Source organism: Etheostoma spectabile, unplaced genomic scaffold (assembly GCF_008692095.1).
Source record: "Etheostoma spectabile isolate EspeVRDwgs_2016 unplaced genomic scaffold, UIUC_Espe_1.0 scaffold00003142, whole genome shotgun sequence".
Lineage (NCBI taxonomy): Eukaryota > Metazoa > Chordata > Actinopteri > Perciformes > Percidae > Etheostoma > Etheostoma spectabile.
In genome coordinates this window covers 19,009-31,027 of record NW_022602999.1, presented here as the reverse complement: position 1 = coordinate 31,027, position 12,019 = coordinate 19,009, and the positions used below count along the sequence as shown (strand labels likewise).

Here is a 12,019-nt window from a genome sequence, read left to right as displayed (position 1 = left end):
GTATGTTAAAAGAACAAAAGTGCCAGCTCTGATTTGGCCTTTTTGTGAACATTTGTCAATGTCACTATAAACACTTGCATATTATCTATATTATGTGGCCAACTCAAAAGTACTCAATTATATACAGTTACTTATTAGTTAAATATAACTGGAGTTTAGATTTTTTTTTAAACTTCTTGGGGCGGCCTCTTGCTCACCCAGTAAGAGCGTGCACCCCATGTGGGCTGAGTCCTGAGGCCCAGGTTTGAGTCCGACTTGTAGCCCTTTGCTGCGTGTCGTCCTCCATCTCTCTCCCACCTTTCCGGTCTATCCGCTGTCACTATCCAATGAAGGGAAAAAATGCCCCAAAAAATAATCTTAACCCTTGTGTTGTCCTCGGGTCAAAATAAACCCTTTTCTAAAGGTTTTTTACATCAGAAATATGTGTTTCTTACAAATTACCCAGAATAACATTGATGCATGCACCTTATGCATGCAACATTCTTTGATTGATGATAACTTCAATTTAATTTTGGGTATTTTATTACATTTTATAGAATTTGAAACACATACCAGATACCAGTCTCCAATCTCAACTTAGTCAAAAATATTTCATAATCCCTGCTTTTTGTTTTTTGTCAGATAAATTTGGTTTGTTGACCACAAATTTTAAAAAAGTGCCAAAAAAGATTTTTCTAAACTTTTGACCCAGGACAACAAATTCCTGGTGGACGGGAGGACAACACAAGGGTTAAAAAAAAATACAAAAATAAACATTAAAAAAAGCTTCTCGTCTGTGGTGTTTAACAGAATGAGTCAGTCTCAGCTGGACATTAAGGATGAGAAAGAAACAAAAAGACAAAGACGGTATTGTAAGAGGCTGTGACTAAACCGACGGGCCGATTTACTCTCCAGTCACATAAAAATGCTCAACAAAAGACAGATCCCAGCGTGTAGAAGGAGCTGCCAATGACAGTCAAAGAGTGTCCTATTTCTTCCATTTAGTGAAATTAGAGAGAAACAACAAGTCTCTTCAGTCATGCCCATAGATTATCGCCATTATATTCTTATTGTTTTGGAGTATAACTACGTTACAGAAAAACAATTACAAAGGACTTTTTTTTTTTTTGCAAAACAATTTATTTCTTAAATGTTAGTTATCATGTTTGTTCCTATTCTTCAATTTGATACAAAAAAAATCGAAGTTCTCCATGGGAGGAATACAGTTTGTTTCTACCCTCGCATCTTTCTGTCACCATCATTATTCATTAAAACTCATTGTTAGTCATTGATACTTAATTGGTCCTTTGCTTTTTTTCTTGTTCTTTGTTCGGTTCAAAAGATCATTATTATTTTAACTTCCAGTTTGGTGCTACAGTTCAGTTTTGTCTTTTGTCTTCCCTTGTATCTGTCCATCGCCGGCAGCACACCTGAATCCCAGGTTATCGGAGGCAGAGTCAGGAGTGTTGCCCATCCTGCGGGACACAGAATCATAACGCCCAATCACTCGGGACTACCGTACAGTTGCTCTGTGGACACAAGAGTCTAGAAATGCAGTGATTTTTTTATTTTTTATTTTTTTTTATAAATAACTCACCTGGTTGTGATTCGTGCCTTATGATTGGCTGAACCATCCACTGTGTCAATCCAGGAGCCACCACGCAGCACATACGTTGGTTGGGCTGCTGGGAAGGGTGTGGATGTCCATTCCCATGTGTTTCCCATCATGTCATACAGTCCTGCAGGAAAAAGTGCTCTTATAGTATTAAGAAACACACAGCCAGAGTAAACCTTTATATTATTAAAAGTTCTGGACTTTTTGGGTTTTAACAGTTTTGTAACATGTATTTCACTCTGTTGCTTTAAACTAAAAAGATCTTTGTTACCATGTATCACTTCTAATCATATATCATTGATTGCATCATTTTTTTATTTAACTACGGGACAGTTACCATAACTGTTCTGAGGAGGAAATGCTGTGACAGGAGATACACCATGGTATCCATCCTCTGCAGTGTCTTCATCTGGAAACGATCCCTAAAACACACAGAAAATAAAGTTATTAGAAGACATGTGTTTTCAGCACTTTCACCTGAACATGTTTTTTCATGTTTCATGTTTCATATGTCTAGAATATCTGCTGGTATTCATTGATATAAAGTGTAAAATTGCACCAAACATGTAATTTTTACCACTGCATTTTTCAAGAAGTATCTCAATTAATACAAATTATTGATATAGGCATGTCATCATAGTCAATTAAAAAACAGCAGCACATATAACCTTTGGGTAGCTAGGTCTGATACGGTTTAATTAGTTTGGCACCCAAATGTGTATAACTCTAAGAAAGTGGTATCATAAGAAATGAGTGGAAAACTATCACGTCAGTGTCTGTCTCAGTAAATCCAGAGTCAAAGCATCCTGTGATGACAAAAGCATGTGCTTATGCTACTGCAACATGCATTATGGTTGGAGGCTGACCTGCCACAGGTTGGTTCTGTTGGCCTGGAACTTGTTTCCCCACGGATAAGTCCGACCTTGATCACAAGAGGGAGGGAAGCGTTACGAGGACAGCAAACAATGACATTAGTCAAGAGTAGATACTAGGGGTGTGCAAAAATATCAGTTCACATTTGCATCGCGATTAAAGCTCCACAGATTCAAAATCAACATATATATATAGATATATATCTATATATATATCTATGTTGATATATATGTATTATATATATACAGTGGTGTGAAAAGTGTTTGCCCCTTCCTCATTTCCTGTTCCTTTGCATGTTTGTCACACTTAAGTGTTTCGGAAAATCAAACCAATTTAAACAATAGTCAAGGACAACACAAGTAAACACAAAATGCAATTTGTAAATGAAGGTGTTTATTATTAAAGGTGAAAAAAACTCCAAACCATCATGGCCCTGTGTGAAAAAGTGATTGCCCCCCTTGTTAAAACATACTATAACTGTGGTTGTCCACACCTGAGTTCAATTTCTCTAGCCACACCCAGGCCTGATTATTGCCACACCTGTTCACAATCAAGGCATCACTTCAATAGGAGCTGCTTGACACAGTAAGGTCCACCAGAAGATCCTTAAAAGCTACACATCATGCCGAGACCCAAAGAAATTCAGGAACAATTGAGAAAGAAAGTACTTGAGATCTATCAGTCTGGAAAGGGTTATAAAGCCATTTCCAAAGCTTTGGGAATCCAGCGAACCACAGTGAGAGCCATTATCCACAAATGGCAAAGACATGGAACAGTGGTGAACCTTCCCAGGAGTGGCCGGCCGCCCAAAATTTCCCCAAGAGCACAGCGACGACTCATCCAAGAGGTCACAAAAGACCCCACAACAACGTCCAAAGAACTGCAGGCCTCACTTGCCTCAGTTAAGGTCAGCGTTCATGCTTCCACCATCAGGAAAAGACTGGGCAAAAATGGCCTGCATGGCAGAGTTCCAAGGAGAAAACCACTGCTGAGCAAAAAGAACATCAAAGCTCGTCTCAATTTCTCCACAACACATCTTGATGATCCCCAAGACTTTTGGGACAACATTCTGTGGACCGATGAGACAAAAGTGGAACTCTTTGGAAGGTGTGTGTCCAAGTATATCTGGCGTAGAAGGAACACTGCATTTCCTAAAAAGGAACATTATACCAACAGTAAAATATGGTGGTGGTAGTGTGATGGTCTGGGGCTGTTTTGCTGCTTCAGGACCTGGAAGACTTGCCGTGATAAAAGGAACTATGAATTCTGCTGTCTACCAAGAGATCCTGAAGGAGAATGTTCGTGTACTCAAGCTGAAACAAACTTGGGTTCTGCAGCAGGACAATGATCCTAGACACACCAGCAAGTCCACCACCGAATGGCTGAAGAAAAACAAAATGAAGACTTTGGAGTGGCCTAGCCAAAGTCCTGACCTGAATCCTATTGAGATGTTGTGGTATGACCTTATAAAGGCCGTTCATGCTCAAACCCTCTAATGTAACTGAATTAGGACAATTCTGCAAAGATGAGTGGGCCAAAATTCCTCCAGGACGCTGTAAAAGCTTCATTGCACGTTATCGCAAACGCTTGGTTGCAGTTGTTGCTGCTAAGGGTGGCCCAACCAGTTATTAGGTTTAGGGGGCAATCACTTTTTCACACAGGGCCATGATGGATTGTTTGTTTTTTTTCACCTTTAATAATAAACACCTTAATTTACAAATTGCATTTTGTGTTTACTTGTGTTGTCCTTGACTATTGTTTAAATTGGTTTGATGTTCCGAAACACTTAAGTGTGACAAACATGCAAAGGAACAGGAAATGAGGAAGGGGGCAAACACTTTTTCACACCACTGTATATACAGTACAGGCCAAAAGTTTGGATACACCTTCTTATTCAATGCGTTTCCTTTATTTTCATGACTATTTACATTGTAGATTATCACTGAAAGCATCAAAACTATGAATGAACACATTTGGAATTATATACTGTGTATATATATATATACAGTGTTTTTTTTGTACATTTTTGTTTTGTAATGGCGTGTATACTATCACATGGAGAAAGTAATTACATTTACTAACTGTGAATTTTTTTTTTTATAATTGAGAATCGATTTTGAATCAAATCTTGAGCCTAAAAATCTATATCAAATTGAATCGTGATATTTTCTGAATCGTGCACCCCTAGTAGATACGAACAAACTGTCAAGTAAATACAACCCTTTGTTGGTGGCACATGCAGTATTTCTTCTATGCTTTCAGTGTATAAACTGTGTACCTTGCAGCCCGCCTCGTGCAGCCCACTCCCACTCCTCCTCAGTAGGCAGTCTCTTGCCCTTCCCCCGGCAGAAGGCCTGAGCGTCATTCCAGCTCACCTGAACCACCGGGAAGCTCAGGCGTTCCCGAATGCTGGAACCAGGTCCTGCAGGCTGAACAGCAGAGGGTGAAATGAGTGAAAGGCAGGCAATGAAGGCATGCTGGGAAATATACAAACACAAATAAAAAAAGATAGGAATTCAAGGTAAAACTCATGAGCTCACCTGTCTCCAAAACACCCGTTCTATAGGCAACCACCAAGGAGCAGACTAGAGAGGAAAGAGAGGAGTCCACAGCTATTCACAGGACAACCTTACAAAGATTCCTATCATAAATTATACCTAGTGTATTGCAATAGTGCACAGTGTGTGTAGCAAACAGCCAAATGTTTCTTGTAATCTTTCTAATTACTTAGTTTGTTATCGACTGGTCTATTTATCCTCTGAATAATTAATTAATTGTTAACACTATAAAATGTCAAAAAAATAGTGAAAACGCCAATAGTGGAAGTCGTATTATTATTTATTTTTTAACAGACCAACAGCTCAAAGCCCAGATATATGAATTACATGTCAAACATGTAACAGCATTACATCTTACTATTTGTAGCCAGGCCTACCTCAATTCTCTGTGTGACTTTGCTCTTCAGCTCTTCTGACACAAAATCCTGAAACACAAAACTCCAACCAAACGTCTCAGCTTCCGTTTTGTACTTCTGCGCTCTCACAAAGTCTCTGTGATGAATAAAGGCCAAGTCAGTGGCTTTGTTATATAGTTGTTGTTTTTTTTAAATCTTTATCAAAATCCTCCTGATATCGGGTTTCAACGTTGTAATGTTTCTTATCTTAATGAAGAAACTTGGGTTCATCACTAAACTTATTTATTAGCACAACGAGTCCAGAGGATACAGATACACCGTCATATTTGCTTCTTCTTCTGATGACTCCCAATGCACCGACACACATCTTGAGGGTACATCATATCTGCAGCCATCTGGTGGCAGGAGGTAAAACTACAACTCTTTAACTTATCACTACATCCCCCTTTTCCTAGAGATGAACACATTGCACATTAACTCTTTTACCAGCAATCTTATACTAGCAATCTTTATAATTATTATAAGCAGTTTGAATCTGTGCATTATCATTTCCTTTTAGCACTCATATATGACTATGAACTATTTTTTTTTTTTCAACTTAACAGTACTTGATAACAACATGAACATTAACCCAAATTTCAATGAAAAGGATATAGCCCATAGTCCTTATAGATTCAGCCTGTCAGGTGCTTTGATAGTGCGCGATGACCTTCTCAACACTGGCAAGTCAGTCTCTACAGCTCTCTGGTGAACATCCTGTGGTGGATCATCTGATGCTGTGGAGCCTGGATCTCGCAGCGGATCTTCATCAGCCTGTTCTTGCCAGGTGTCTTGTGTTTTGAGTAGACTCTGTCGATTTCTCCTGAGGACTTGACCATCTTCGGTTTTAACGTTGTAAGATCTTGGACTCACTTCCTCAAGAACAGTTGCTTTCTTGCTCCAGGTGTTGGAATCATGTATTCTTACTGTGTCATGCCTAGCCAGTGGTACTAAGCTCTTTGTTGACTTGTCATAATTTGCTTTTTGTCTTTTTTGTAGAAGTCTTTGTTTTTGTTTCACTTCCTTCTGTTTCTGTTCAGAGGTGTATGGAAGTGTGGTGCGTAGTCTGCGTCCCATAAGAATTTCTGCAGGGGACAGGCCATGCTCAAGAGGCGAAGCTCGATAACTCAGTAGAGCTAAGCATGGATCTGAATCACTTTCTCGTGCTTTCTTGAGCAGCTGCTTGACTATATGCACACCTTTCTCTGCCTTTCCGTTTGATTGAGCATACAGGGGACTAGAAGTCACATGACAAAAGTCATATTCTTTTGCAAAATCCTGAAACTCTTTGCAGCTATAGGATGGGCCATTGTCACTGTACACAACTTGAGGAATCCCATGCCTGGCAAAGATAGATTTCATGTGCTTAATCACACAGGCCGCTGACATGTTGGGGAGCAGCGCAATCTCTGGATAGTTGGATAGGTAGTCGATTACAAGCAGGTAATTCTTTCCATCCAAGTGAAACAAATCAGTCCCAACTTTTTGCCAGGGCTCGTCAGGTATTTCTGTGATTACCATGGGCTCTTTTGGCTGCTTTGCTTGATGTTTTAGACATGTAGCACATCTTGACACCATTTTGTCTATATCAGCATTTATACCTGGCCAATAGATTGCGGTTCTAGCCCTTCTCTTGCACTTTTCCATGCCTAGATGTCCTTCATGTAATCTTTTCAGCATGTCTGGTCTCAGAGACTGAGGAATGACTACTCTGTTCTTTCGCAGCAGCAGTCCATTAACAAAGCTCAGCTCTCCTCTAATGTTATAGTATTGTTGACACTCACCCCGTGGCCACTCTTCTTTTATCAGCCGGATGACTCTCTGCAGGACGACATCCTTCTTGGTTTCATCAGCGATGAGCTTGGATTTCATGTCCGTTATGGGCAGTGTCTCAGTGGTCAGGTTCACATGAAGATTCACTTCGTTTTCCGTGGAACATCCGGCCTGTTCCTCCCTCTGTGTGGTTGCCCTAGACAGAGCATCAGCTAACACTATGTGCTTTCCAGGTGTATAAATCAGGTCGAAGTCATAGCGTTGTAGCTTCATCATGAGCCTTTGAATGCGTGGTGACATTTCACTGAGGTTTTTCTTGATGATAGCTATTAGCGGTTTATGGTCTGTCTCCGCTACAAACTTTGGCAGGCCATACACATAGCCATGGAACTTCTGGAACCCGTACACCAGCCCCAAACACTCTTTTTCAATTTGAGCGTAGCGGCACTCAGCACTTGTCATCGTTCTCGACGCATAGGCGACAGGCTTCCAGTCTTCTCCACATGCCTGTAGTAGAACAGCTCCAATGCCATCCTTTGATGAGTCGGTGGATATCTTTGTCCTGTTTGATGGATCGAAAAATGTCAACACTGGCTCTGTTGTGAGAGTTGTTTTCAAACGGGACCATTCTGCCTCATGTTCAGCTGTCCACTCGAACTCACACCTTTCACGCAGTAACTCTCTTAGGTGCACAGTCTTCGAGGATAAATTCGGAATGAATTTTCCAATGAAATTGATCATGCCCAATGCACGCAGCACACCTTTTTGTCTTCCGGTCTTGGCATTTCCAGTATTGCCTTAATTTTGCTTTCGTCTGGTTCAACACCGGCTGGTGACAGCTTGTCACCCAGAAAGGTGATTTCCTTCACTCCGAACTGACACTTGGATCTGTTCAGCTTCAGCTGATACTTTTGGACTCTCTGAAGCACTTTGATGAGTCGTTCATTGTGTTGCTCAAGTGTGGATCCCCATAAGATCAGATCATCAACATACACACGCACGCCTTCAATGCCCTCTATGATGTGCTCCATCGTTCTGTGGAATACTTCTGGAGCGGAGCATATGCCAAAAGGCATTCTCTGGAAGCAGTAGCGCCCATACGGTGTATTGAAAGTGCAGTACTTTGTGCTGTCCTCATGCAGTTTTAACTGCCAGAAGCCTTGAGAGGCGTCCAATTTACTGAAGTATTTGGCACCGGCCATCTCGCTTGTTATCTCATCTCTGGTAGGTATTTGATAATGTTCTCTTTTTATGTTGTTATTCAGATCTTTTGGGTCCATGCACACACGTAATTCTCCATTCGATTTTCTGACACACACCATCGAATTGACCCATTCTGTGGGCTCTTCCACTTTCTTTATCACACCTAGTGACATCATTCTATCCAGTTCTTGTTTCAGCTTTTCTCGTAGGGGAGCTGGAACGCGCCTGGGAGCATGGACGACTGGCTGTGCATCATCCTTCAATTGTATCTTATAGGTGAATGGTAAAACTCCAAACCCCTTGAAGATGTCTGGGTACTGGTTCACTATTGACTCAACACTGGTCTGACTATTAATATTGTTAATGCAGTAAACCCGCTTCACGAAGCCTAAATTTTCACATGCGGTGTCACCTAATAATGAGTCATGTCCCTCCGGGACAACTACAAACATCAGGTGGTGCGCCTTTCCTTTAACTTGCACTTTCAGTCTGCATGCGCCTTTTATGTCAATGTTATGTCCATTGTAGGCTTTAAGCTTCACTGAGCTGGGGTGGATGCGTGGTTTCACCTTCATTGCTCTGATGTCACACTCACTGATTAAATTTGCCTTTGCCCCTGTGTCTAACTTCAGCGGAATGACTGCGCCGTTTATCTCCAGTGGCACAATCCACTTGTCCTTTTTGGCACAGGTTGCACTCGTGCACTGTTCAATGTCTTTTGGCTGTGCTGCTATGCTGTCTTCAGCTTGCGCTACCATCCAGACAAAGAACGAATCATCTAGCTCTGTTTCCTCCACTGCGTGGACTTGTTCACTGCCACTCTGTTTCCCCTTGGAAAAGCATTGCTTAGCATAGTGATTCTTCCCTTTGCATTTGCTACACATTTTCCCAAATGCAGGGCATTGTTTTGGTGCATGCTGATTGCCACATCTTTTGCATGAAAACTTCCCCGTGACATTTTGTTGTTTATTCGTTTTTTTTCAATTTCTGCATTTGTTTTACTGGAGCTACGGGCACTGTTGCACTCTCCTGTTCCTTCTGTGCACTGAATGTTTTTGCATGCAGCTTAGCCAGCTCACTCGCATTGCCAATTTTAATAGCCTCAGCCAACTTTAATTCAGGCTCTCTCAGTAACCTCTCTCTCACTTTTTTGTCGTGCACTCCGAACACTATTTGGTCACGAATCATTGAGTCTTTCAATTCTCCGAAGTTACATGTTCTTGCTTTCAATTTCAAGTCTGTCACAAAAGCATCAAAACTTTCAGTTTGCGATTGCATGCGGGATCTAAACACATACCGTTCGAATGTCTCATTCCTCTTTGGTGAACAGTGGTCATCAAACTTTTCCACAACTTTGTCAAACTGTTCCTTGTGATCTCTTTCAGCAAACACAAACGTATTAAACACCTCCACAGCCTGAGGTCCCGCGACAGTGAGAAGCAGTGCTATTTTCCGCGCGTCTGGCTTTGTGTCCAGTCCCAGTGCTTGCAGGTACAAGTTGAATCGTTGCTTGAACGTTCGCCATTCACAGTCCACATTTCCCGTTCAGTTCAGAGGTTCAGGCGGTTTCACACTTTCCATGACTTCTGTCGGACCACTCCTGGTACCATGTAATGTTTCTTATCTTAATGAAGAAACTTGGGTTCATCACTAAACTTATTTATTAGCACAACGAGTCCAGAGGATACAGATACACCGTCATATTTGCTTCTTCTTCTGATGACTCCCAATGCACCGACACACATCTTGAGGGTACATCATATCTGCAGCCATCTGGTGGCAGGAGGTAAAACTACAACTCTTTAACTTATCACTACAAACGTGTATTACCTGAAATCGCCATTTGTGACAGGGTATTTGTCTATTTCAAAAGGCTGCAGTTCAACCTCCTTGGTGGGGCCCTCTCCATCTCTCCCGTCAGCTGCACTGGTTCCCATAGTCATCTTTCCTCCTGGTATACTCAGCATCTCATCTGCTTCTGTGTCTCGGGATAAAATCTCGGTCATGTTAATTTCATGTAATATAATTTATGTTTCTGTTTTTTCCGAAAAGAAAAAGGCGATTTCTTACCCGCCTCTGCCAGTAAAAACACCGCAGATATCAAGAACGCGATTTTAAAGTTCATTTTGGACATTAGTTCGACATTGAGCACATAAAGCTATGTATACAGCACTGTATTCACGTTTAAAAGTTAACTAGCAGCAAAACTTCGATTAAATGGTTTCATTTCTCCGTCGGACATATTTTACCGTCGCAACAGAAATGGTTCAACGATAAACAGGTTCCGTGTAAAACAAAAGGCTCCTCCAAGCGTTCGCTTCTATTTTTTGTAGGTATTTTTTTCCCCTGGATTAACGATATCGTATGAATATATCTATAGTAAATTGATTTCGTCACATGTCTGATATGACTTTGACTAAATTACAGTTTTTCTCCATTGGTTTGGCTCATTTCTTGAAACAGAAATTACATTCTCAAAACAACATGGACAAACCTCCAAACTACTTGGCAATTGTTCACAACAGAATTGAATTTCTCATTCATTTCATCAAATTGCAAATGCCTAAGTACATGCCTCAATGTCTCAGTACATCTTTCAAATGATTAAGTACAGGTAGCCTACATTTAGCACAATTTCCAAGTGAATAGATCTTGCTGATCTAAACTGATTGTTGATTCTCGGTCTAATGGTTGTTCACTCCAAAACTTGTCAGCATCATTTCAGTGTATAAGCCATTACATGCACAATAGTCTGTTCAATTGTCAAAATGAGTCAAGAACATAATACCATTAATACCACATATGAATCCCTTGGAACATTTGATAAAAAAAAAAATTTCACAGCAATTGACAGTCAGGTGAAAGTAGAACTTTACTAACGAAGGAGGAGTTTCACACATCTCAGATGACCAATCAAACAGTGTGTTTAGTTACATGACAGGTGCTGTCCATGACTGTGAATGCTCCCAAACATGTATAGAAAGATCTTGGCAATGCAAGACCAGCACAATTTCTGAACATGGAGGCACCTGGCCAGGTAAATGAACAAGAGCAACGGCCTGCTCGAGTAGGAGGAGGTAGAGGAGGAAGAGGAGGAAGAGGAGGAGGAGGAGGAGGAGGAAGGGTGCGTGGTGGTGGAATAGGAGGAAGAGGCAGAGGAGCACGAAGACATTATGCTGTCCCGGATGAAATTCGGGCCACGATTATAGACCATCAACCATGGTCTCACAATGGCGGAGGCAGGTCGCCGAGTGCAGCCTGATCTCCAGTCTCCTCCATCATCCACACCTTTCGCAGGGAAAACAGGTATGTTGTCAGTCAATGATGGAATTACTGTATATGTTGTATAGGACAGGACACTGTTCATAGAGCAAGAAATATATGTATTTACACATTGATATTTACCTATTCATTTTGTGTGTGTGTGTGTGTGTGTGTGACTAATATCTTATCTCAATGCCATGTTACTAAAAAATGACAATGAAAAACATTGGACAAAATAAACTATGGAATAGTTTATTTTCTACAGTATTGATGATACAGTTTACAGTTGTATTCCAGTCACTGTGCAGTTATGAATTAGAATTGTGGTAAAGTTACAGTAAAAATAATACAAGTACATA

At 40.9% G+C, this 12,019-nt stretch overlaps 1 protein-coding gene across 1 annotated transcript; it reads right to left on the bottom strand.

Annotated features, from left to right (window-relative positions):
• Positions 1-1,204: 1,204 nt before the first annotated feature.
• LOC116676427 (inactive C-alpha-formylglycine-generating enzyme 2) lies at positions 1,205-10,700 on the bottom strand. Its single transcript, XM_032507535.1, has 9 exons — positions 10,467-10,700; positions 10,227-10,374; positions 5,403-5,517; positions 5,008-5,052; positions 4,746-4,896; positions 2,461-2,516; positions 1,932-2,016; positions 1,577-1,718; positions 1,205-1,454 (listed from the first exon to the last, which is right to left on the bottom strand). The coding sequence occupies exons 1-9, from the start codon at positions 10,528-10,530 to the stop codon at positions 1,352-1,354; spliced, it is 909 nt and encodes a 302-aa protein (XP_032363426.1). The 5' UTR covers positions 10,531-10,700; the 3' UTR covers positions 1,205-1,351.
• Between the last annotated feature and the right edge of the window lie 1,319 nt (positions 10,701-12,019).

Bases quoted from the DNA above. Each gene is read 5' to 3' on its own strand.
- LOC116676427 (XM_032507535.1), bottom strand. From the start codon at position 10,530: ATGTCCAAAATGAACTTTAAAATCGCGTTCTTGATATCTGCGGTGTTT. The intron at 2,017-2,460 runs GTCAGCCTCCAA...TGTGTGTTTTAG, and splicing joins ACAGAACCAACCTGTGGCAG to GGATCGTTTCCAGATGAAGA. The intron at 1,455-1,576 runs GTGAGTTATTTA...TGTGTCCCGCAG, and splicing joins AAGGCACGAATCACAACCAG to GATGGGCAACACTCCTGACT.